At 30.5% G+C, this 27,251-nt stretch overlaps 3 protein-coding genes across 3 annotated transcripts; 2 read left to right on the forward strand and 1 right to left on the reverse strand.

Moving 5' to 3' along the window:
• Positions 1-76: 76 nt before the first annotated feature.
• Positions 77-3,994, forward strand: LOC119606041 (phosphoglucomutase-2). The gene is given in 4 exon segments (XM_037959408.1): positions 77-1,388; positions 1,391-1,701; positions 1,703-1,780; positions 2,310-3,994. Coding segments are annotated over 4 exon segments (1,839 nt in total). The 5' UTR covers positions 77-769; the 3' UTR covers positions 3,141-3,994.
• Positions 3,995-9,231: 5,237 nt separating this feature from the next.
• On the reverse strand, positions 9,232-13,272 carry LOC119606042 (vang-like protein 1). The gene is made up of 2 exons (XM_037959409.1): positions 12,376-13,272; positions 9,232-11,534 (listed from the first exon to the last, which is right to left on the reverse strand). The coding sequence occupies exons 1-2, from the start codon at positions 13,108-13,110 to the stop codon at positions 10,554-10,556; spliced, it is 1,716 nt and encodes a 571-aa protein (XP_037815337.1). The 5' UTR covers positions 13,111-13,272; the 3' UTR covers positions 9,232-10,553.
• A 10,492-nt stretch (positions 13,273-23,764) lies between these two features.
• Positions 23,765-25,940, forward strand: LOC119606044 (phosphorylated adapter RNA export protein). The gene is made up of 5 exons (XM_037959411.1): positions 23,765-23,955; positions 24,049-24,886; positions 24,948-25,039; positions 25,173-25,449; positions 25,511-25,940. The coding sequence occupies exons 1-5, from the start codon at positions 23,905-23,907 to the stop codon at positions 25,705-25,707; spliced, it is 1,455 nt and encodes a 484-aa protein (XP_037815339.1). The 5' UTR covers positions 23,765-23,904; the 3' UTR covers positions 25,708-25,940.
• Positions 25,941-27,251: the final 1,311 nt, after the last annotated feature.

The following is a 27,251-nucleotide window of genomic DNA, read 5'->3' on the forward strand; positions in this document are numbered from 1 at the left end:
AAGACTTCATAACGGTTCAACTAACTAATGGTTGCCGGCGAAAATTTTAGTGCCAGCCGCCGCCGACATTAATGTTTGTCGGCTCAGGTCTATAAAACCGGCAGGCAGCTGTCACACAAACACTAAATAATTACATTTGCTACTGCTAACTACAAACTTCGGTGACCAATTAATACTACCTACAAAATTTATTAAAAATATTAATAATCATACTAAAGTGCTATTAAATTGTATGTTTACGTTACAAATTGTGTAAAAAACATAAAATAGCTAGTTTATCACCCCTTAGCCCCTCAGCGATCATTTGTATATGAATTTTGTCGTCAGCAGTTTTGTAGTGGTGGTTGAAATTTAACGTACGCTGTTATTCGTACTTCTTTGTTCGGGTTGTTAACATCAGACGAGATTTGACAAGTGCACTTTTTATTTAAACATTTGCAAGTAAACAAAAAAATCGATATAGAAAAGAATCTAAGGGGGTCTCAGCATACAGACATACAAACACATAAATTAATAAATAGGTTAATGCCCCTTAAACAAAACAATTTTCAAGTTATTTTTAAAGAAAAAATATAAATTTCGTATACAATATTTCATTGCCGAAGCGAAAGAAGAAAGTCTGCTTAGTCGACCTTGATTTTAACAGTGATAGGAGCTGCAAAACAGTCATCATATCAGCCAGCTGTTCCGTAAAAGATAAGGTGTTGAAAAAAAAAACTTGTTTTTACAAATAATTACACTTAGTGGCAATTAAAAATTTATTAATAAAATGGCTAACTATTCTGGAGATGTTAAATTAGATGAGCAGATACAATTGTGGCTAAAATGGGATCGTAATGAAAAAACTCTTAAAGAAGTGCAAAAAATGGTGGATGCCATGGACTGGGAACAACTGCGTAAACGTTTAATGGATCGTTTGGCCTTTGGTACGGCTGGCTTACGCGGTTGCATGCGTGCTGGTTTTGATTCTATGAATGATTTGGTCATAGTTCAAACTGCCCAGGGTTTGTGTGAGTATGTTAAAACACAATACCAACCTGAAGAATATGAACGTGGCATAGTATTTGGCTATGATGGACGTTATAATAGCAAACGTTTTGCCGAACTATCGTCCACAATATTTATACAGAACGGTTTTAAAGTTTATCTTTATACTCGTATGGTGGCTACACCCTTTGTGCCCTTCGCTATTGTGCAGAAGAACTGCTTAGCCGGTGTTATGGTGACCGCTTCACACAATCCTAAAGAGGACAATGGCTATAAGGTGTACTGGGGCAATGGTGCCCAGATTATAACACCCCACGACAAGGGTATACAACAATCTATACTCTATAATTTAGAACCCAAAGAGTCCTCTTGGAATACAGATATTTTAAAAGATTCTCCTCTTTACAAGATCCCTATGAAGAAATGTATAGCGCCTATTATAAAACTTTGAAAGCTAATATTCCAGCTAAATTCTTGGAAATAAATGAAAAACAAAAATCATTGGGCAAATTAAAGTTTGTTTATACTGCCATGCATGGTGTAGGTTGGCCCTATGTGGAAAAGGCTTTTGAGGAAGCCAATTTACCAGAACTTTTACCCGTTGAGGAGCAGAAGGAAGCAGATCCAGAATTTCCCACAGTCAAATTTCCGAATCCTGAAGAGGGCAAAAGTTCATTGGAATTGTCTATAAAAAGAGCTGAAGCCGCCGGTGTAAACAACTATTTTGGCCAATGATCCAGATGCTGATCGTTTGGCATGTGCCGAAAAGGATCCTAAAACTGGACAGTGGAAGGTAAGTGGAAGAATTAATCTTGATTTTTCAAATTGATTTACCAAAAACTAATCGATTCTGTATAGAGTTGACTGGTCGACTTTGTATTGAGTTGACAAGTCGATTATGTATAGAATTGACTGGTCGTTTCTGTATAGAGTTGATCGGTCGATTCTGTATAGAGTAGATTCTGTTGACTTTGCCTCTATAAATCTCTATCTAGAGGAGACTGATCGACTTTTTATAAAATTAACTGATCGACACTGTATGGAGTTGACTGATCGACATTGTATAGATCGGCCGGATCGGTCGACTCTGTATAGAGTGGTCCAGTTTAACTGAATTGTATAGAGCAGGTTGATCTACACTATGTAGAGTTGACTGATCCACACTGTATAGAGTTGATTGGTCTATGTTTAGAGACTGCTCGACTCTGTACAAAGTTGAGTAATAAAGACTGTATAGAGTTGTTTGGTCTAGTTTGTCTGGAGTTGACTTGTCAACTTTGATTGTATGATTAACTTTACTTTATAACTTCTTATATTTCTAGGTCTTCAACGGCAATGAACTGGGAGCTCTTTTAGGCTGGTGGTGTGTAGAGAACTATAAAACTCTACATCCCGATGTTAAACTATCGGAATGTTACCTCTTAGCTAGCACAGTAAGTTCCAAGATTTTACGTTCCATGGGCAACGTGGATGGTTATAATTTTGTTGAAACTCTAACGGGTTTCAAATGGATGGCCAACCGTGGCATAGAGTTAATGAATGAAGGCAAACAAGTTCTCTTTGCCTTTGAAGAAGCTATTGGTTTTATGTTTTCTACAGCAGTACTCGATAAAGATGGCGTTAGTGCAGCCACTCATCTAGCCACCATGGCTTGTTATATTAAAGAAACTCAAGGCATTTCCTTGATACAGAAATTAAATGAGATTTACGAAAAATACGGTTATCATTGCACAAATTGTTCGTATCTATTTTGCGACAAAGCTCCTGTAATTAAGCGTATTTTTGAACGTTTGCGCAATTTCCAAGATGGTAAACCGGCCACATATCCTCAGTCCATACTTAACGGGGAGTTTGCCATTAAATATGTAAGAGATTTGACAACAGGTGTTGATACCTCGCAAGCAGATGGTAAAGCTCGTCTACCTGTTAGCTCAAGTACACAAATGATAACATTTACATTCGAAAATGGTCTAGTGATTACTTTGCGCACCAGCGGCACTGAACCAAAGATTAAATATTATGCTGAATTATGTGCTAAGCCAGAGGAAAGAGATTGGCAGGGATTAAGAGAAACTCTAGATCGTATGGTTAATGCCATAGTTGAAGAATTCCTACAGCCTGCTGTTAACGATTTAAAACCAAAAACAGATTGAATATACAAATATTTTGAATTTAGTCATTTAAGTATATATGTAATAATGTGTGTGTTAGTATCTTTTATATATTTTTTTTTAAAATAGACAGATTATAAGATGTATTTTATAAACTTTGTTGCATGCATGTGTATATAACACACATTCCTAAATGTGTTATCCTATAATGTATGTTTGAACTGTATACTTTTTCGAGCGTTTTACGTCTTCGCATTTTATATTTATGCGCATTATTTTTACAAGCTTTTTTAAAAAATAAATATACATTTTGCTATATTTATAGTAATCCAAATTTGGTATTTTAAACTTAGCAGAGGGCTTACTCTATAGTTTGTTTAGAAATAATATATGTTTTTGTTTTCGACTCGTGTTACAGAGTAACCCTTCATTTCCAGGAAATGCATTTGACAAAAAAAAATCTATTCCAATGCACAATTTTATATACATATATTTTATTAATATTAAAAATTGGTATTTATATCTGCTATAACATATTTATTTCCTATCCAATCTATGTAAAAATTAAATTACATTTTAATTTATTGACAAATATACTAATGTTAATACAATACTAAAATAAACCAACATACATACTTTTATTACTACACTATTCTACACCTGTCACAAGAAAAAACCATTCCGATCGAAACATTTCAAAAATTCGAAGTCGAAAACTAGAATTATTGATTTGTATAATTATAAAGGCAAACTTTTGATGCTTGGGAATTGAAACCTTTGTATGGAAAAAGTGACAGTTGTGTTAATTGTGTTAGCTTATTGAAAACGTAGAATTTTCATATACTAGTGGTATTTTTTGTAATTTATAACCAAATAAAAATAAAATAAATAAAATAATATTACAGTTGTTGTTTTTTCATTGGCAAGTTTAAAACATCTCTTACACCTTTTAGTCGTTGCAACAGTGGTTCCGAAACATTTATTTAAAAAAAAGATATCTTAAAAACTATTAAAGATATCGAAATAGATAGATAAATAGATAGATAGAAAGATATATAGATAGATATAGATAGATAGATAGATAGATAGATAGATAGATAGATCAGCTAGAAGCTAGATGCTCGCTACGGTCGCTAGATCGCTCGCTCGCTCGCTATCTATCTCACTCTCTACTCTCTCTCTCTCCTATCTCTCTCTCTATCTAATCTCTCTCTCTCTATCTCTCTCTCGCATATCTCTCTCTATCGCTAGATCGCTAGCCGCTTACTCTTTCGTCGCAGAACTTGACTCCTTTACCATACCTGTAAAGAGACACAATCACTTCTTACTGCACTTTACACTTCCACACCAGTTTTGTCGCACGAATAAAGACGAACCCTTTAAATCGTATCAGAAAACGGTAGACTAGCATATTTAAATCTGTGTTTTTACAGAACCGGACCTTGTAAACAAGAAGTGTGAGTAACGTTCTCTTCCCTCTCCTAATTGTACATCTTCACTCATATCTTTCGTATATTCTATATACAAAAGTTACCATTCCAATAAAAACGTATTCCGTAGCTGTGGGCTCAACCTATCTGGTCAGAGTTGGAATGAAACAAGCGCAAATCCTACGTGCATTTTTCCATTTCTTTTTGAAGTTGTGTCAGTGTAAATCACAAAGTATTGATTTCATCTCATTTGGATCGTATTAGCGCGGAAAAACTTCAATAAAAAGAAGGTTTGGGGTTCAGTAATCAATGCTGTCCTGGTTGCTAGACAGTTGAGTATGGTAGAGTCCTAGGTCACGCACTTATTGTCCTGAGTCTAATCGCTAAGTTGAGAATAACTTTTTAGGCCTTTTAATCATTTGTAACAAATTCATCATAACAAAAAGAGCTTTAGACTGTAGAGTAGACTATAGACGAGACTTTAGACTAGATTATAGAAAAAACTATAGGAGAGACTATATTAGACAAGACTATAGACTGGACTATAGACTTCAATATGGACTAGACTATAGACTAGACTATAAACTAAACTATAGACTGGACAACACATTGAACTATACATTAGACTACAGACTAGACCATAGGCATGAATATATACAAGACTATAGACTAGACTGTAGACTATAGACTAGACTGTAAACTATAGACTAGACTGTAGACTATAGACCAGACTATGGATTAGACTATAGGCTAGATTATACGCTAGACTAGACTATAGGCTAGACTATAGACTAGACCATAAGCTAGACTAGACCATATATTAGACTATATGATAGACTATATATGGGACTATAGACTAGACTTTAGACTAGAATATAGGAAAAACTACAAGAAAGTTTATATATTAGACTTTAGACTGTACTATAGACTATAATATATACTATTCTATAGAGTAGACTATAGTCTAGACTATATACTAGACTATAGACTAGACTATAGACTAGATTATAGGCTAGATTATAAATCAGACTATAGACTAGACTATAAATTAGATTACAGACTCGACTTTTCAAAAACCTCAGATTTGTCGGTTAAAAAGTCAACAGTGGCAACAGTGTCCTTAAAGGAGAAATAAAATAATCAACACACTTTTTTAGTTATGTAAAAAAGTACTTATTTTTTTTTGCATTTATTCAAAATTTCTTTATATAATTTTGCAATAATTTTTATATATAAATATGCATATTGTATGTGGTTGGTAGTAATTTCTTTTCTTATAAAATTTATCTTAAATACTTATTTATTATAAATTTATTAGAATCTGTAATATATTAATAACTTTATATTGTTTCATAAATATTTCACAATTAAAATTACTTTTGATCAATTAAAAGCTATTAAAATTGCTTATTTAATATAGAATTAATTAAAATTATAAAATTTAAAATAAATGAAAATAATATCAGTAAAAATTATAAGATTAAAATTAGCTAAAAATATTATCAAGTTAAATGCATTTCAAGTGTTTGAATTAAGATACGATACAATTAGCTTTAATAATTAAAATACTTATAATGTACAAAAGAAGGTGTTTTTGTGTATAATTTTATTAAAACTACTTAAAATCTTATTCATAAAACATATATTTTTTTTTTTTTCATTTAAACAGCTAAAAAAATTAGGTTAGTAAATTAAAAGAAGAAACAAATAATTTAAATATTACTGTTAATTAAATAAAATGTATGTATTATGAATAAGTTAATAAGCATTAAATGCAATACTTTAATATTTTAATATATTATTTACTTATAAGTATTGTGTATAAAATCGGGCAGTTATAAAATGTTTATAATTTATTTATTTTATTAAAATATGTATCTGTTTTTCAAATACAATTTTTTTTGTTTAAAATTAAAATAAAAATTAAAAAGAAAATATTTATACAGTCTCCAACGTTATTTGTCTTATTGTTAACAAAATTTGAGTTTCTAATTTGGCATTGTTCTGTTTTATTTTATATTTTTTTGTTGCAAACATTAATTCAATATTATTAAAAAAAAGTTTTAAAACTTTTTGTTGTTTAATTTTGTTAAAAAAATTTCATTTTGATTTAAGTACATACAGAACATACCTGATTTAGTAGTTTATACAGGTTAGTTTGTTGCTGTTAAGTTTCATTTAGGCTTAATGTTTAGATGAAGAGCATTTTGTTAAAAGACTTAAGAGGCATTTTGTTAGAGTAGCTTGTTTTTTTTTTAATGTAAATAAATATGCTATTTATAGGTAAATTAGTTTTGTCTAGTATTTGTTAGGATATTTTGTTTTATTTATTTTTCAAGATTATTGTGTATTAAGGAATCTTAAGTTATATTTAGGGCATTTTTTTGTGTGTTTATAAAATGGCAATTTAAATTAGTTTATTTATAATTGTAAGAATTGATATAATAAAATTTTCGTAATTTCATATTGAAAATCTTTCTTTTCTGACAGTTTCTGTCAAATATATTTGAAAAATTTCTATGAAAATGTCATGGATTAGTTAATTTTCTAAATATGTATGTATGTGTATGAGATTAAGGTTTTGGAGGGAATGAAAATAATACATAGTTTTCTAATTTAGACTAGTGATAAAAGTAAGCTTAAATCATTTTAATTAAATACAATTTAATTATCGAATACTTTAAATAAAATCGTGGGAAACTGTTTTAAAACATATATCCGTAAGATAACCCCGATGCTTTACTTGTATTAAAGGTTTCAGAGAAAATGTTTCGGTTTTTTTTTCCATGGAAACTCAAGAAACTTTTGAAGTGCAAAACTATCGCTAACATTGCGATTTATTTATAGAAGTTCAAACGTGAAAAAGTAAACATACTACTTATAAAACATTTGGGCTCCTGCCCTTTACACTTTGAAGATTATGTAAAGTTTGAAAACGTTGCTGCTGGTCCTTTCAATGTTCACTATTCTTCTTGACTTCAACATGCTAGTCATACAACTACAAAAAGCAAACATGTTGAATTCAGGTTTTCAAGATATCTTAGACTTCCAGGTTTTCAAGATATCTTAGACTTAACACCGATTTTCGTCCCATTAGAGACGTTATAAAAGCGCAAAGTCTCATCTAGTTGTAAATTTTTCTATGCCTTCTGAAAATCATATCAATTGGCTCAAAAAAAAGCCAATTATTGTTGTTGTAACAGAAAAACTAAGCACATCAATGTCTAAGCCTAACAATTGTGCTACTTTAACTGGATCTGTCCATAAATCTATTGGACAAAATGAAGTACAATTGATTGAAGCAATTGAATACGTGTTGGGTATTATGGGGACCCTACCACAAGCTGGTCATCCTTTGGGGACATCACAGTTTATGCGTGACCAATAGGTTTTAAGTCTGTTGCTACATCCCGATCTTAGATGTAGCATAACTACTCATGTTTTGTGCGGCAGGTTTTCTTTTGTGTCTACTATGAGCGGTGAACGACCTCAAAGTACGACATTGATACTTTATCATGTGACCTCAGAATTGATAGCATCGATCCTCGTAAAGCTGGCGTATACAAGGATCGATAAAACGGATCCAGCATATCTTATATGTCCTTTTTAACATACCTCTGCAGTCCAGGTGGTTGTAGAAACATCTAAAATTATAGTTGGCAGTTCCAAGTCAATATTCAAGCCTAAAAATTGTGCTACTTGAACTCGATGTTTCCATAAATCCATTGGAAAAGGTAAGTAGGGTTGGCTAAGCATTTGAATATGTGGTGGGTATCATTGGGGATGACACGGTCTATGCGTGACCAGTAGGCATTAACGCTGCTGCTCCATCCCGATCTTAGTTGTGCCAGAACTACTCGTGCTTTCCGCGGCAGCTTTTCTTCTGTATCGGGCGTTGGACGACCTCCGAGTACGACATTCATGCGGTATCCTGCCACTACGGAATTGATAGCATCTTCATGATTGTATACGAGGACTGATCTATTGGATCTTGCACATAACTGCGTATTACGAAAGTCTTACCTATCATTTCGCAGGAAAGCACACAACTGTGTGATGTTAAAGTTGAGATGACTCTTCCGGTGACATCCCAGGAGGAACTGTCAACATGACTTTATGTTCCTTGACTGCGAGGAACTCGTGTAGATGATGTTCCGAGGTAATTTGTAAACAGCCCGTTATAGTTCTTAGGGAGGCATTTTAGCAGTTTTGAATGTTTCTACACTATGCATCAGTGAATGAAGGTGACCATACTGGAGCAGCTTAATAAGTTAGCTAACAAGGTAACTTTATCCATACCCGAAATGCTGCCGGCTAGCGCTTTGAGGAACTTGTTTCTACTTCGCAATTTGTGAGTGATTGCAGTTGTATGAGCTGAGGAGGTAAATAGGCAGTCAAATGTGGCCCTTAAAATTTTGAATGGAACACGGTCGGAATTTGTATTCGATCACAACACTACGAATTAAAATTACTACCATCGTCCAGGTGATAAAAAGCGTTGCTAATAACTTTGCTAGTAATAGTTACCGGTTACGCTGTGAAAAAAGGATATATTTCGTCAACAGAATGCAGTAGTTCAGATAAGATATCCCTATGTCTCGTCTATTCCATAATTCAGTACTGGAAGCAACAAAATCTATGTCTTTTCTCTGAGTCGGTTGGCTATTGGATCGCACAGCGCATTACAGATGAGATTCGTTCTATAATCGCAATATTCGTTTGCGGAATTGAAACCATGCAGAATGTCAATAAACACTACAATCTCTATCCTCCCAGCCACAACCTTTTTTGCAGATTTCAACATGATTCTATGTCATTACCTCGCTGAATGTATATATAAACAATACATTCTCTATCTTCCACCCACAACCTGTTTCCAGTTTCCAACATAATTTTACTTCATTACCTGAGTGCTGGTATCCTCAGTAACCTGATCTCTTTGTAAAGACAGTGTACAACATTAATCTTAAAATTATATTATCATCAACAGCTTTAAAGATTTTACACATAATCAGTAGATCAAAGGAGAGACACCAAGGAATTCGAAGACTACATGTAATACATATATTTTTATATTTCACTATGAGGAAACCTTACTACGAAACCATGATAGTGGCCCTCACTTCCTAAGTCAAAGTGATGAAAAGAGATACCGAGGATTTCGAAGTAAATAAGCTTTGCTTAAAGACTATAACATACAGCCCCTTTCGAAAATCAAATTTAAAAGTAAGCATGTCATTTTGAAACAAGTATTTCTGTCTGGATATCACCCAAATTTCAAAAATTAGAATTAAATTTTTTAGACAAGGATGTATCAACAAATCTAAAAATCTTTTTGAAAATAAAATATTCGAAAATTAAACATTGTATTTAAACTATTCGCTATAACTTTTATCGTATATAAAATAATATCAGATTGAGATTCTTATAAAAACATTTTCTAAAAACCAAAAAATAAATTAATTAATAATAATGAATTTTTAATTTAAAGAATACAGCTGAAATAAAGATTTCCTTAATAAAAGAAAGTTAAAAATAAAGGTCCAGCCATTTAAAAAGTAAAAATTGTAAAATACTTGGTAATAATAGGAAATCGAATTCGTTTTTTTTTCTTCTTAAAAGAAATGATTAATTTTCTACGTAATTTCTGTTGATATGTACTTTTATAAGGAATTAAATGAGTATTATTGTATGCTAGGTTTTTATATTATTATTTTTTTTTTTAAGAAAAATGATTATGTTTAAAAGGATTAATGAGTTATTTTTTAAGTACACTGGGTTTGGTTTCTGTTTAGTTTTACGATTTGAGCATATTTCTCTTATTTTGTGTAAAATATTAATAATAAAATAAAAAGAAAAAAAAAATACAAATACCATAAAATAACACTGACCTCAAATGTTTGGCAATATGTATTTCGTTTGGGACACACTTGTTACGTGAATCCTATACAAAAACATGCAAATAAGAAGATTGTGTAACATTACTGTGCGTTGGTGTTACAGTTGGTGTCTGTGTTTGCTGTTGTCATACCGATGTTTCCGAGTTAAGTTTCAATACAAATTTATTACTTTTTGGATCGACTACCTCCTCCGCTACATTGAAATGTGGCAGCTTGTGTATTGAGACCATAAGTGATACATCATTTTGTATGAGTTGAAATGTAATATCACCCGCAATTGGTCGTGAAACTAATTCATCGCATATAAGTGACCAAGACTGTACCCATCTACGCTCTTTTTCACTCTGTAAAACTGGCGATTCCGTAAGGTATGGCTCCAAAAATGCTCGAGGTGACAAGTCGTGTTTAAGACAATGAGCCAAATGCTTAAGTATACTTTCGAATGTATGCCTAGGCTGTTGCCTAGTCACCCTTAAGTATTTCTGTAAGGCTCGTGCCATTGAGGGAAACACTGCTTGGGCGGCTTCATTAGGATCTAGTGGCACTGCTGGCGCTGGTTCATTGTGTATACGTTTAATGTGCGTAAAGGCTTCTTCAGCCGCTGTTATCAAGCGTGCTCGGCGTTTCTTTACTCTACGTTCATATTCGTGTTCTTCATAGAAACGTTCATTGTGTGAAGAATCACGGCGTCTGGCATTTGCTGCCAGTACTGCTCGACTTTGGCTCTGTTGCTGTGAGTTATTGACACCATCAACTTCGTAATATTTAAAACTAGTTGTTATTTTATTTCTTTGTGATTTTGATATGGGTATTCTTTCCAAATAGGGATTGTAAATGGGAAAGTCAACATAATAACGTTGAAGAACCCATACAGCGGCCCTCTGAATACTAAGCTGACCTAGTGTATATGATCGTGATATTCCATCGGGGGAGCGTATAATTTTCACATAATACATAGGCTGATTGTGGCGTAATTCCAGTAAAACAACAGCTATGTAGTGTATGAAGAGTAGTGTGTCCACTAGATTTGTTGCATAGGCCACTAAGGATTTGTAATCGACTGCTTCACCTCCTGTCTCAACGACAATTTTTGCGCCATTTGTGACCTGAAAGTAGAGTTGTTTTTTTAACAAATATAGAATAAATAACTTCCCCATAAAAAAGTATTATAGACTTTATCTATCTATCTATCTATCTATCTATCTATCTATCTATGTATGTATCTATCTATCTATCTATCTATCTATCTATCTATCTATCTATCTATCTATCTATCTATCTATCTATCTATCTATCTATCTATTATCTATCTATCTATCTATCTATCTTATCTATCTATCTATCTATCTATCTATCTATCTATCTATCTATCTATCTATCTATCTATCTATCTATCTATCTATCTATCTATCTATCTATCTATCTATCTATCTATCTATCTATCTATCTATCTATCTATCTATCTATCTATCTATCTATCTATCTATCTATCTATCTATCTATCTATCTATCTATCTATCTATCTATCTATCTATCTATCTATCTATCTATCTATCTATCTATCTATCTATCTATCTATCTATCTATCTATCTATCTATCTATCTATCTATCTATCTATCTATCTATCTATCTATCTATCTATCTATCTATCTATCTATCTATCTATCTATCTATCTATCTATCTATCTATCTATCTATCTATCTATCTATCTATCTATCTATCTATCTATCTATCTATCTATCTATCTATCTATCTATCTATCTATCTATCTATCTATCTATCTATCTATCTATCTATCTATCTATCTATCTATCTATCTATCTATCTATCTATCTATCTATCTATCTATCTATCTATCTATCTATCTATCTATCTATCTATCTATCTATCTATCTATCTATCTATCTATCTATTCACCCTTCCAAATGACCATAGCTAAACTTACCTGCACTATATAAAACAGCCAGTATGCGAATGTTGACAATGTGACCAGTAATAAAACCACTGCACGATATAGAAATATTCTTGGCATTGTGGCAGCGGAATGACGCATGAATAGAGCCCATAATCCAATGGCCAAAAGGAGCAGGCGAACAGCCATGGACACCAATAATCCTTTACACTCACTACCACAGGCCAACAATTGAGTTCTTACGGTCTGTGTCAACTCGGGGTGATCAAAGGCTGAGGGAAAAAATCCCATATGTGGCATTACGACCATGGCTACAGGCGAAAAAAATGCACAGAAACCAAGTAAAAATGAAAATATAGATTCCAAGTAACGTCGACACTTGAAGCCCAAACCAGTTTCGGACATTTCACGGTGCCAGGCATTATTGATGTCCTCCATAGAAATACTTTGCTCTGAGGTGTTTCCGGTAACGGCAGTGGTATTTTCACCCCAATTGTCATCTTGTGGCAGTATTTGTACCTCGATAATCTCTTGACCCTCACGTCCCTCATCACCAGTCATATTGACTGTCGTCTGGTAAGGATTTAAATCGCTATTGCGGCTATTTTTCGATTTAGAATGAGAGTTGCTGCGATGTGAGTGACGAGTGCGATCCCGGTGATAGCCATTGTTTATGGAACCACCACCACCTCCTCCACCATTATTATTATGATTTCTTGAGCGTCTAGAACGACCACTTTGTTCAGATTTAACCGATTCATTTTCCATGGCTTGTTAACTTCCTTACAAATGGGCGTTAGTAGTTTTCTTTTGTTTTTTTTTTTTTTGCCAAACACGCCCACTTTGGCACCTGTTACAATTTTCTTTTCAGTTTTTATCTTTGTTTTTGATGTGATTGTATTTTCTTTTTCAATTTTCTACACTTGCAATTGTTGTAATTGTAAAAGTTGAATAGAAAACAAACAAAAAGTCTATGTAAATGAGGAAAATTCTTTCACGCACACTGCTGTGTAGAAAAAACACATTAACACACACACATACAAGCGGTTTTTTGGGTAAAACCACAGGTAAAACGTACTTTACACGCCACTGGTTTTCAGGTTTTCTTGTACATATACCTTGTAACTTATGGATATAGGAGAGGGGGTAATTCAATGTAACGGGGGTGCGGTCTTGTACATTTGTAGTAGAAGTTTTTATGACTTTTTTCTTCTTTTTTATTGTAATATTTCAACAAGTTTTTAATTACTTTACACAATTATCTTCCATATTGCTTTAATGAATTCTACATTTAACTTTATTTATTTATCACATTTTCGTTACTTAAATTAATTTTTCGCCATAATTATTAGTAAAAAATTAAAATACTTTAGCTTAATTTCGTACAAACAAAAAATGTTTTTTCCAATTGAAAGAATTTTACAACAATGCTTCCTCTTCTTTTGATATAAATACTATTCACAATAGTTAAGCGTTCTTTATATAACTTGGTAGCACTTTTTTTCTATCTACAGTGTTGCACTGTGGTAGAGATTACTGAGCCGAGGAAATTTTATGACCGCCGCAATTGTAGGGATGACAGCGACGGTCGTTAGTCTACACTAAAAATCGTCAAATCTGGCAAAAGCGTGTACGAGAACATTTACTTCAAGTTTCTGGTAGCACTTCATACAAAAAGGTGTTTGCTACAAACACGAGATACGGAAAATACATTGCTGTTTGACAAATAAGAATATGCTAGGTCGTCAAATATATGTATTTTAAATGGTTTGTCACACAAAATCAGTTTGAAGAAAAAATTCAGCGATTTTTTGCGCGCACTGCATGTTTTCGCGCCATTTTTGCAAATTTTTCGTCTTCCATTTTACATACATATTGAGTTTGTAATAAACGTAGAACGTGTTCAGTTTGGAAATTGTTTGATTTTTTATTAAATTTAAAGTATAACATAATTGTTTATTTAAAAAGTTAAAAAAGAATTTTATTTCAAACAGATTTTGGATTTTCAACTTAAAATTCAACAATTTCAATAAAATTAACACTTCAATTTATTTTTTTTTTAGTTGTGAAGAGATGTCTGATTATGATTAGAATGATTGAGCTGCAGTCCTTATTTTGGTGGCGGCTTCACTACTAAATTCTAAAGTCAAAACGGTCCAAAATCGGAAAAAATCTACTTTATTTAAAAAAGCGATAGATACTTTTGGACAAATTCTCTTATTAAATGAGCTTTCAGAAAGTCAATTTATTTCATATACAAGATTAGACAGGAAAGCATTTGCAAATTTAGAAAAATTGATTTCGCCCATATTTAAAAGGTCTATACAAATATCTGTAAAAGAACGCCTAGCACTAACCCTCCGTTTTTTTGGCAAGTGGATGTAGCTATACATATTTTTAACTGCAAAATCTTGTATTGCTAAAATTATAAAAGAAGCTTGCAAAGCAATTATCTATGTACATATGTTCTGAAAAATTAAAGAAAGTTTTAAATGCATTAAAGCAATATATGTATGTATGTATTTATATTTATTAAATTAAAAAATTCGAATATGTTTTATAGTTACCTGAAAATGAAGAGCAATGGAAAATCGAAAACAAGAAATTTTATGACGGTTGGCAATTTCTTCATTGCCTTGGAGCAATTGATGAAAAACACATTGAAATATAAAAAAAACAAATAATTCCGGCAACTTTCTTAATTATAAAGGCAAAATGGCTATATTGGAGACTGTAGATTGTTTGAAAGTACATCTTTTTATTCAAAATTAATAGAAAAAAATTAAAAATTCCTAGCCCAGAAAATTTACCCAATAGTACTATTCAGGCACCTTTATAATGTTAAAATTATTCGTTCAAAATTTAAAAATAATAAAAATTTCACATTTTTTTACCTTACTCCAAAAGAAGATAAGGATTTTAAAGGTGAAAGTAGTTTTTAATAGTTTAGTGTTATATACCACAAGAAAATATCAACTCTCTACATTCAGGAACAAAAAACTTTGCGCAAGTTTGCGACATTTTTTTGCAATTTTTGCAAAAAAAAAAATTCATACTCTTCGTATGAATTGTTAATTTTTCGGTTTTTTAGAGGTTTATATAATATTTTTTTGTTGATAAATGAACAGAGGTTTCACGTTGATTTTTTTTCTTATGTTAATAATAAACGACAATTTTAAATGTTTTAAAGACAAAAAATAACTTAAATATTTATGCTGGAAAATTTGCTCAAAAAAATGAAACAGACAAAGTTTTTAAAACTGAAAGTAGCAAGTGTTTAAAAATTGTTATTACCGCAATAAAATATGAAAACTCTATTCCAGAAACAAGATAAAAAGTTTGCTCAAATTTGCTTAATTATTTTTGGCAATTTTTCGAAATTTTCACTTTTTTTTGAAAAATTTGCCCTTTTTTGACCAAAAAATGAAATCTCTACTTTGGGAAATAAGAAAAAAGGTTGCACAAATTTGTGCAAATTTTTTGGCAATTTTTTGAAAAATATTTTTTTTAACCCGAGCATAATTAGCAATGCCCAGCATACCCGTTATGTCATAAAATTTATATGGCTATTTTATCTTTTTATACATAAAAATCTAGACCGTTTACACTTACTATTTTTGACATTTAGGAAAATTCAATTTTTTCTAATATTTTTCGAAAAAGTGTGTGATATGAAAAATAAAAGGGAAAAATGGGATATTTATTAAACATTTATTTATAATAAAAAAATAGATATTTAAATATACAATTACCTTTTATATTAACTTTTCATTCATGTTTTTTAATTTATAAAAATTTTGTTTTTTTAGTATAATTTAGGAAAAAACAGAATTGTATCACAAAAAACTATTAGATTTTGAGTAGATTTTAACGAAATCTAGTTTTGTATGGGAAAACTAGTTAAAATCAACTATATTTGGCTCGAAATCTTATAAGTTCTAGATTTCGTTGTAGTGTAAATGGGCTATTAGATTTTCTTTTGGTATCTATGGAAATCAATTGGTTTTGAAACTATCTTTTTCATATTTTATCAGAAAGCTAAGAAACAGAAATTTTTTTAAGAAAGACTGGATCATCTCTGTTGTATATCTTTTTATAATAATTTATATATTTTTAATATTTTAATTTAATTTGAATTTGTTTTGCTGTATATAATATTAATATAGCTATAAAATATGAATATAATATATAAATAATTTTTATATATTTAGAGGACATTAACGTTCTGTATTAACCTCCTTATTCACACACAAAATTTTTATTTTATAAACAGTTTATAAATTAGATTTTGTATGGAAATTTTGTTTTATAAACCTTTTATAAAATAAAAATGTTGTTTGTGAATAAGGGGGTTAATACAGAACGTTAATGACCTCTGTTATTGTTGATCTTTAATTTTTAAATTGATCTTCGATTTTTAAATTAATCTTGGATTTTCAAATCGATCTTCGATTTTTAAATTGATTTTCAATATTCAAATTGATCTTCAGTTTACAAATGATCTTCAATTTTTAATTTGATCTTCAGTTTCAAATTGATCAATAGTGTTAACGGGTGTCTCGAATGTATCCAAATTGTTAGCTTTATTTTTGAAGAGTCAATTTTATTCAACAATGGAATTTGAAGAAAGTAGTAATTCATACTAAATTCAAAAGACAAAACGATCCAAAATCAAAAAATTTACTTTATTTAAAAAAGGGATACTTTTGGACATATTCCCTTATTAAATGAACTTTCAGAAAGTCTATTTCATACACAAGCTTGCCGATTTAGAAAAATTGATTTCGCCTTTATTTAAAAGGTCTATACAAATATCTGTAAAAGAACGCCTAGCACTAACCCTCCGTTTTTTGGCAAGTGGATGTAGCTATACATATTTAACGTTTTTAACTGCAATTTTGGCATCTTGTATTGCTAAAATTATAAAAGAGACTTGCCAAGCAATTATTTATGCTCAGAAAAATGAGATTAAATTAAGTTTATAATGCATTAAGGCAATATGTATTTATTAAACTAAAAAATTCGAATATGTTTTATATTTACCTGAAAATGACCGTTGGCAATTTCTTCATTGCCTTGGAGCAATTGATGGAAAACACATTGAAATAAAAAACAAATAAATTCCGGCAACTTTCTTAATTATAAAGGTAAACATTCAATTGTATTATTGGCTATTACCAACGCTAATTATGAATTTTTGTTTATCGAAGTTGGTACAAATGGCTATATTGGAGACTGTAAATTGTTTGAAAGTGCATATTTTTATTCAGAATTAATAGAAAAAATTAAAATTCATAGCCCAGTAAATTTATCCAATTAAACTATTCAGGCACCATTTGTTTTTCTTGGAGATTCAGCGTTTAGGAATTCTGAAAACATTATATAAATTATATCAAAAATTAATGCAACGCCAGAACAAGCTAAACTAATAACAATTAGTAACTGTTAATTGCACAACTTTATTCTAAAATGGAAAATAAGCATAATAGATATTGACGAGGAATCGACACATACTTTAGATTTGACTATCATTGCAAATGTTAGCAATATAAAAAAAGACAGTTCACGCACAAAATTTAAGGAATATATCAATAACCATTAAAAAGAACAGGATGACTGACTTCCAGAACCTCAGTTGCTTTGTGTACAAACATTGGCAATGCATACTGTTTCAAAATGTCATCGACAAGTATTATAAACGCAGCGGAATGGCAATCAGCGCATCAATTTCAAAGATGCTTGTTGAAATTATTTGTTAAACAACACAAACAGCTGGCTAACTAAAAACAATACATTGCATCTTCTATATTTTAGATCGTGAAAATAAACAAAGCATCGTTGCAATATTTTGAAACTTTACATGTGTACAAGATTTAAATACCGCAATGAAATTGTGTTTGGTACGTTTTGGGAAGTCAGCCAATTTGAAACCATTGTGAAATTACGGCAGTAAAAAACTAAATTCATGTTTATTTTTCAGATTTCACCAAAAAAAAAATAGGAAAGAAGATAGATTGGTTGATATGGTATCCGAACTTTTGAGCCGGCTTGGTTTAAAATCTACTAATTTGATTAAGGCGCGAGTGAGCAGGAGAAAATTTCATATTATTCCAGATGTTGCACATCATATGGCAAAATGTAATATGTGGTTTGAAAGACTGAATTGAAATTTATTTCTTCAGATTTGGATTTTTAACTTAAAAATCAACAATTTTAATAATATCAACATTTAAATTTTGCTATTTTTAGTTGTGAATAGATGTCTGATGATGATTTCTATGGTTGCACTGCAGCTCTTATTTTGGTGACGGCTTCACTACTAAATTCTAAAGACAAAACGATCCAAATCAGAAAAAATCTACTTTATTTAAAAAAGGTATACTTTTCCTTTATTAAATGAGCTTTCAGAAAGTCAATTTATTTCATACACAAGATTGGACAGGAAAGCATTTGCAGATTTAGAAAAATTGATTTCGCCATTATTTAAAAGGTCTATACAAACATCTGTAAAAAACGCCTAGCACTAACCCTCTGTTTTTTTGGCAATTTTGGCATCTTGTATTGCTAAATTTATAAAAGAAAAACTTGCCAAGCAGTTATCTTCAGAAAAATTAGATTAAAGTAAGTTTTAATGCATTAAAGCAATACATATGTATATATTTGGGTAATTTCATGGCAAGTGACCCAACTCAAAAAATAGATTTTGAAGAAATTTAGTACTATTGGATATTAGGTTAGACCCAAATTTTCAGCTCTATCGGCTAAGAACTACCGGACTTAGAGGGGGTCAAAGTTGGACATTTTGGTCATACAGGGTTTTATTGAAATGAGTGTAACTTTTCACCTATTCGTACTAGCAGAAATTGTCCAAAGGAGTTCAGATAGCTATTACTTCATTGCTTCAAAAAAAAAAAATATTTTTTTAATTTTTTAATATTTTTTTTATTTTATTTTTTTTTTTAACTAAAATTTTTTTATTTCCTTTAAGAGCTTTGTGATTAGTGGGATTCAAGTGGGATATCTATAAAAAAAGATTTGAACTCAAAAAGTAATGTTTTTGAGTTAAAATATTTTTTTTTTATTTTTGAGCAAAAAAAATGGGAGTTTTTTTTTCATATTTTGGTGAAAAGTTACACAACTGAAAATTTGTGTCTGGCCTACTATTCAATAGTGCATATTTCATCCAAATCGGAAGACATCGATTTTTAACGTTGGGTCACTTGACACGAAATTAACCGTATAGTTACCTGAAAATGAAGAGCAATGGAAAATCGAAAACAATAAATTTTATGGCCGTTGGCAATTTCCTCATTGCCTTGGAGCAATTGATGGAAAACACATTGAAATAAAAATACAAATAATTCCGGCAACTTTCCTAATTATAAAGGTAAAAATTCAATTGTATTATTAGCTATTACACGGTCCGACAAAAAGAGAAAAAATTCTTTAGACACGAACGGGATGATATACATATGTCTGAAACAGTATGATTTCGTGATCAATTTCTTTCATATAGAACGTTAATGTCCTTTGTTATATTAATATTTCAAAATTGTTTCAAATACATATTATAAACAATTTAAAATTTATTTTAAACTTCCTGAAAGAACATATCGTCACATAAAACGCAAACGGCCCTATCTAACATTTTTAAAATTTTACAGGAGAAGCAAAAAACTATTTAAATTGAAAAGTTTGTTTCTATCAACGCGATTTATTTGTAGGAAATAAGCAAATTGTTTAATAGTGAAACTTATCATTTGTTACGATATTTGACAATGGCGTATATAAAAATGGATTAATTATACATTTTACCTTTAATTTTTAAATGTTTTTGTAAAGAAGGCCTTTTGTTTTTTGTCAATAAAATTGATAATTATGGTCGGAGGAGTCCAATTTTTGGTGTGAACATTCGTTTTGATGCAATACATTAGAATCAACAATAAAATTGATTTTGAATTTTTGGTTAGTTAGGGCCGTTTGCGTTTCAGGTGACGATATACATATAAGTTTAAAGATGAGATTTAAAATAAAAAGGAAAAAACAGAAAAAATGAAACTTAAAAGAAAAAATAACTTAAATTAAAAAAGTTGAATTAAAAAATTAATAAAAAATATTTTGAATTAGAAATCAATATTAAAAAGATGAAATTAAAAACAAATTAAAAAAAATTAAAAAATAACAATGAAAAGAATGCACTTCAAAGAAATTAAAAAAAACAAATAATAAAAAATAATGTTCTTAAATTATATAATTTTAAAGTATAAATATTCATAAAATGCTTTAAAAAAATTAAATTCAAAAATTATATTATCACCTTAAAAAATTAAAATTTTTAAATAATTAATTTAAAAAGTTATTCAATTTTTATTAAACTCTTCTCTCACTTTATAAGTTTTGAATACAAGTTATGTATTCAAAAACCGACTGATGTTAAAATCATTCGGTTTTTGAATACAAACGTTAAAGTTTTTAAAAAAATAGTAATACAATATTAATTTTAAATTTTCCCATATATTTGAAGTTCAAGAAAAAATTTAACACATAATTTTCATTAATTTGAAAAATATATACTTTCAAATTGGAATTAAAGGTAAGATCTTTATTTTAAAATATTAAAAATCTACTTTGTGAACATTATTTTAAGAATAATCAAGAATGAGTTGCATTTGTCCCAACTGCGAAAATACCAAATATTTTTGCAAAAATTCAAGCATACATTTTTTTAAAGTCTCTACATTATCCAACAAACGACAACAATGGTTAGATATACATACAGTGTCTCTCATAATTATTCGAATTTAGGTAAACTATCAAAAGAAATCAAATTTAATAATATATTTTGTGTGCAAAATAAATAAATTAATTTGTTATATTGTCTAGATAGTCCTTATGTTTGATATCACGCTTTTTAAAACTTGAAAAATTTGCATTGACTTAAATTAATTGTGCTTTTTTAAAAAAAGTCCATAAAATTACCTCACAAAAGTATACGAATTTTTCCTGTATTTCATATTTGATCATATTATACGCAACACAAATTTTAGAATCGAATGGTTTTTATGCGTAATATTGTTTTAAGGGGTTACTATCCACGGAAAGGATATATTTTTGGCCCATTTGGTCCACAATTTTGGGGAATTTGTACCCTCTTTTCATGTAGTATCTTTAAAATGGCTATTTTTGGCCATAATTGTAATTTTTTCTCCTTTTTTCCAGAGATAAATCAAAAATTTGATATTGGGACTTAAAAGACCCCTTGGGGTATCTAAAAATAATATTTTTTGTTACAAGAATCTGTATTTAAACGTTCCAATATAAATTATTCGGATCATTCTTCTGTCACTAATTCAATATATTGGAACTTAAGTCCATTTTTATAATACTAGGATCAACTATTTTCGGGGAAAGTTTTCTGGTATATATTCTTTTAGATATCAGCTTTTATACATTTTAAGTTTTCAATGTGTTGTGGAAGTGTACAACTCCAAAACATGCCTCGAAGAAACACCATTCAAAATAGTAAAATCATTATTTTTATATACCAATGGCCTCCATGCTGCATGGCACGATATCATTATGATCTAACTCAAAAATGTTGATACGTGATTAAATATTATTTACTATGATCAAATTAAAACCAAAATTTTGGACTTAACGTGTTATTGTAACGGGCAACGTAAGTGTGAAAGTTACGAGTAGTAAAAACTGAAATCTACTATATAGGATGACGTTTTGTTAAGGTATGTTTTGGGGTTGCATACCGCTATAATATATTGAAAATTTAAAATATATTAGTGCCAATATGTACATGAATATACACTAGACAACTTTGTCGGAAAATATCGGCCCTAGAGGTACGAAAAGGGACTTATGATCCACATTACTGAAAAACGGTACCAAAAATACATCTTGGAACGTTTAAGTACAGATCCTTATAACAAAAAATATTATTTTTAGATACCTTTTGGGTTCTATTAAATTCCAATATTAAATTTTGGTTTTATCTCTGGAAAAAGGGTGAAATAAAAAAAATTATTAAACTTGGTTTCTTTTCATAGTTTATCTAAATTCGAATACTTATGAGAGCCACTGTATCTAAAATTTCCGAAGAAGATTTGCCAAAAGAGTAATATTTCAGTTAATGAAAAACGTGTAATGCTGTCCCAATGACCACTAGGTAACTTTAAAATACTAATTGATCTGTAAAGTATGTATATACATATCTCCGATCACAATCGATTTTTTTTGGAAGTAAATCTGAGATTTCTAAACAGCTAGTCCGATCGGGATAAAAATTGACATGGACGTAGCCACGGAGAATTCAAGTTTAAGATTTGAAATGTTAGGCCAATTTCTCTATTAGGTTCCAAAAATATATGTACATACATATTTTATTTTCCATTCCTTATGAAATTTTGCACCTTTTAGAGGCGGTCCACACAGGGAAACTTTTGATTTTGTGTGTGGAAGAAAAAGATGGTTGATATTTCGTTCTCTTTTTCTCACACACAAAATCAAAAGTTTCCCAAAAAAGTTTCCCTGTGTGAACTGACAAATACAATTATACTTTGCGAAATAAATTTTTATTTATCCATAAGTCCTTTACCTTTGTCACGTTTTATTTAAGTTCAATTAGAAAAAGTACAACATTTCTTAAAGGAAGAAGATTTATTTCTAAAAAAATCGATTTTGTCCCTCTAACAGTGCTATAGTTTATTAATGTTAAGTATTTTAGTGAGTTGAATGATGTTATTGGCAATGAATATTATGAAGAGTATCTGGAACTTAGAAGAAAAAATAGCAAGTTTAGAATTTCAACTGAATACATTCGAAAATAGTGAAGCACTAGCAAAATTAAATCAATCCAAAAGTTTGCCTATTCCTTCGAAAGTACCACGCTACACATTAGAAGACATTTCCTTCGCAACTTCTCTTTATTCAGCAGGCCCACGGAGTTACAAATTTATACGAAAAATAATTACCCTTTGCCAACGTCATCAAAACTAAGCGTTAAGACAGGTATTCAGGTCCAAACTTTGTCTAATATGGGGTCATTTGAACTAGGTGTCGAAGAAAAACTATGTGTTATTTGTTTCGATGAAATGAAGTGCTGAGAGGGAAAAAGACATTATCATACCTCATAAAAAAATGGTTCAAGTAGCAATGGGTATTTTAAAAGGAGAATTTTTGTTGACATTTCTGTCGACTGCGAGTAGAAATTCTGCGGCTAGAACTTTTTCGCGTCAAATCTGTTGTGTGCAAAAATCTTAAGACAGAATTAATTCCTACTCTGGTAGACAATCCTGATTTTTAAAATATTTGCTTCCAAAATCCCACTTTTTAATTTCTCCAATTCCGTTTTTATTTAAATTTGCCGAATTACAGCTGATTTAAAGCCGCCGCTATAATTATTAGTATCTGCCGCCGCCATTGATGCTTGTAGGCGCAGGTCTCTGGGGGTGCATTCATATTTTATATCTTGCAAACAATTTTTTTCGTAGAAATTTTGTAAAAATATATAGTATTTATTGCAAAAAGTAACAAATTTATTATTTAACTATGATGGATGCCGAGTTATGTGTAAATGATGTTGACATCGAAGACGGAGAGGTAAGTGGAAAATAAAAACAAACTCAAAAGTGCATCATACCAAACTCGTTCAAATCAATGACGGTCACTCACCTTTTTTTTCATAACAAAAAGCTTTCGGATACCTCAGAAGAAGTGTATACCCCACTCCAAAGGCCAGCATCACTGACCCATAATGTAAGCGCCACCATTACCACACCAACGCCAGTGGCAGCCTTAAGCGCAGAAACAAAATTCATAAGAATGGATGCCGATGAAGACAAAACCACTAAGGAAATTAATCAACTGGATGTTGATGAAGATGAAGAGTATTCTTCAACGTCATCGGGGGATTCCTCGGACACTTGTTTGGAGAAATTAAATAAAGACAAGAAACGTAAACATAAAAAACGTCACATTAAACGCACCGTTATGGTACGTATTCATCCCACGGCAGATGATGGTGCCGAACAGAAAAAGGCTAGATTCAAAAAGTATGACATATGGACAGCTGCCTTGCAGGAAGAAGCTCTCACAGAAACTATGCGTGGCTGTGATGTCACCCAGAATGGTTTTAATGATCGCAATGTTGAGAACTACGATTTTTCTTTGCGTTATCGTTTAAATGGTGAAAACAGCCTTAAAAGACGTCTCTCTAACTCCAACGATGATCTTTCCGACAGCGACCAACATCAACCGCACACTAAACGTCAGAGGCCATCGAGTCGTGGTGATGTCAAGTCATGCTCATCGTCTTCTACATCATCCTCTCGGCGTTCAGTACACGAACGTTTGGGCAAACGCAGAGTTAGTCGAGGACGTCGTCGTTCATCTCCCTATAGCGGTGGCTCCGATTCAAATTCCTATGATCCCAAACATATAGAAGATTTGTGTGATATAGAAGGACGTGAACCTGTTGAGGTGGCTAGAGAAATGGCTTTAAAACTACACGAAGAAAAGGATGATCTATTGGGTAACTAGAGGAAAATGTTAATTCTTATTTGTTAAGTAATGTATTTGATATTTTTCTGCAGTACGTGTAGTGGAAGTTTTGGGTACAGAATTGCCTTTAAAAATCTACAAGGAAACCCAGCGTATTGAGGCAGAAGGTGGCATGACAATAAAGGTAAAAAAGGATTATGCTAAGTATTCTTTCTTTCAGGCTAGTGTTTTGTCCAGAATATTGACTAGTCTATTGATTATCCTATTATGTTAATTTTTTAGTAGATTATAATATTTTATATATTTTCCCTTTATAGAATGGTCAACGACGCCGTACACCTGGAGGTGTATTTCTGTTTCTTTTAAAACATAACGATGCTCTAACAGCCGAAGATCAAAAAGCAATATTCTCTGAAGATCGCATTAATGCCAATAAAAAACACAAAGATATGAAAGCCATAATGCGTGAACGTAAAGTAAAAGAACTTAAAAAACGTTTATGTGAACAGGGCGCCGAGTTACCCCACTTAAATACACGCAAAGATCAAATGTTATTCGGAGAAGATATTAATCAAAAACAAAATGATGGAAATTGTAAGTTGAATATAATAAGAGAAATATTAAAAATTATTTTTAATTCTAATATCCATTTCAGTATCAAATCCTCCGCCCTCACCAGAAGCTTATGAACATATTGAACTAGATTTCAAATCGATACCAATTAATCATGTAACCAATGATGATAATGTAGAAGAACATCCCTCTACATCACAAGGTGTCAAGCCTAAAACATTTCAAACATATGAAGATGATTTTCTAGATGTTAACTGTGGAGATATGGACTTCTTTTAAATTAAATTTTAGCCAAGTTTTTCTTTATTTTTTTGAACAGTGTACAGCACTGCCTTTTTGTTTTTAGTCTGTAATTACACTTAAGTGTAGTAGAACATATTTGAAATGAATAGTAATTATAATATTATAATTAATTTGTAAAAATATGCCTTGTTTAAAGAAAAAGGATAAAATTATATTAATATATACAACTTTTTAATAAATAAAATTAAAAATGTATAATATGGAGCAAAGCTTAGACGTTATTTTTTATATGCTATGCAGGCATGGAAAATTCAAATTTTGAAAAAGTACTAACTTATAACAAACATAGTACTTTTCAGGTTTTAGAATACTAACCTAAATTTTCGATAGTCCATACAATAGATTAAACTATAGGCTATGCTATAAAATAGACTATAGACTAGATCATAGATTAGACTATAGACTAGATCAAATACTAGACAATAGACGAAATCATATACTAGGCTATGGACTATACTATTGACTGGGCTACAGACTAGATCATAGATTGGATCCTAGATTAGATTATAGACTTGACTATAAGACCGGATTATAGTCTAAACTACTAGAGTATAGACTAAATCAAAGATTAGACTATAGATTAGATCATAGATTAAGCTATAGAGCAGATCATTGATTATACTATAGACTAGATCATAGTCTATACTATAGAATAGATTACAAAGTGAAAAAAGTTTATGAGTTAGGAAAAAGTAAAGAAAATGTGGGGGTATCACGGTATTTTCCGATATTAAGAAGTACTAAAGTACTGAATTTTCCATTTCTAATGCAATCTGCTATTTTACTAGAAAAGGATCACATATCAAATGAAAGAAAGGTCTTTGAAATATCTCTCTTTTGATATACTATACTAATAGATATCAAACATAGCATTGACTCATGTTTGTATTTATGTCAATATAAATTATTTGACGTTTTATTATTTCTATAGAAAATGTTCTATGATTAAAAAAATATCGATTGTTTTGACTTCTTAGGGTAAATATTACTTTATTTTTCCATGTGTATAGACAATTTTCCACAACTTAGTTTTTCTATAGAAAAGTTTATAGATTTATTTTGCTTTATAAAGAAATTACGATTAAATTTATTTATTTTCTTATATTTTTTTTAAATTTTATTTCTTATAAATTTTCGGTGATAATATTATCTCTAACCCCCTCATTTCAATTGTTTGTTTATATAGAATTTTCGAGAAATTTAATGTTGAAGCCTTAAATCGTACTTCAATGGTAATCACTGTAAGAGAACTCGCACAAACTTAAAATACTCTCGCTATTGGTGTAGGGTATATAATAGATAATTCTGTATAATTTTTTTCTCAGTGTATAATACTATTTTTCTTATATTTCTTGAAAATTCAACGCTTTTTTATTAAATTATTATTATTTCTGGAATTATTTTTAAATTGTATATTTAAATATTTTGAAATAATCAATTAATCCTAATTATTTATACTCAAAAATTTATTTAAATAAAAAACAATCATATAAAAAAAGGAAAGTCTGTTAGTGAACACC

Source organism: Lucilia sericata, unplaced genomic scaffold, assembly GCF_015586225.1.
Source record: "Lucilia sericata isolate MDLA Ls3-8-SP2 unplaced genomic scaffold, ASM1558622v1 Contig000547F_arrow, whole genome shotgun sequence".
Lineage (NCBI taxonomy): Eukaryota > Metazoa > Arthropoda > Insecta > Diptera > Calliphoridae > Lucilia > Lucilia sericata.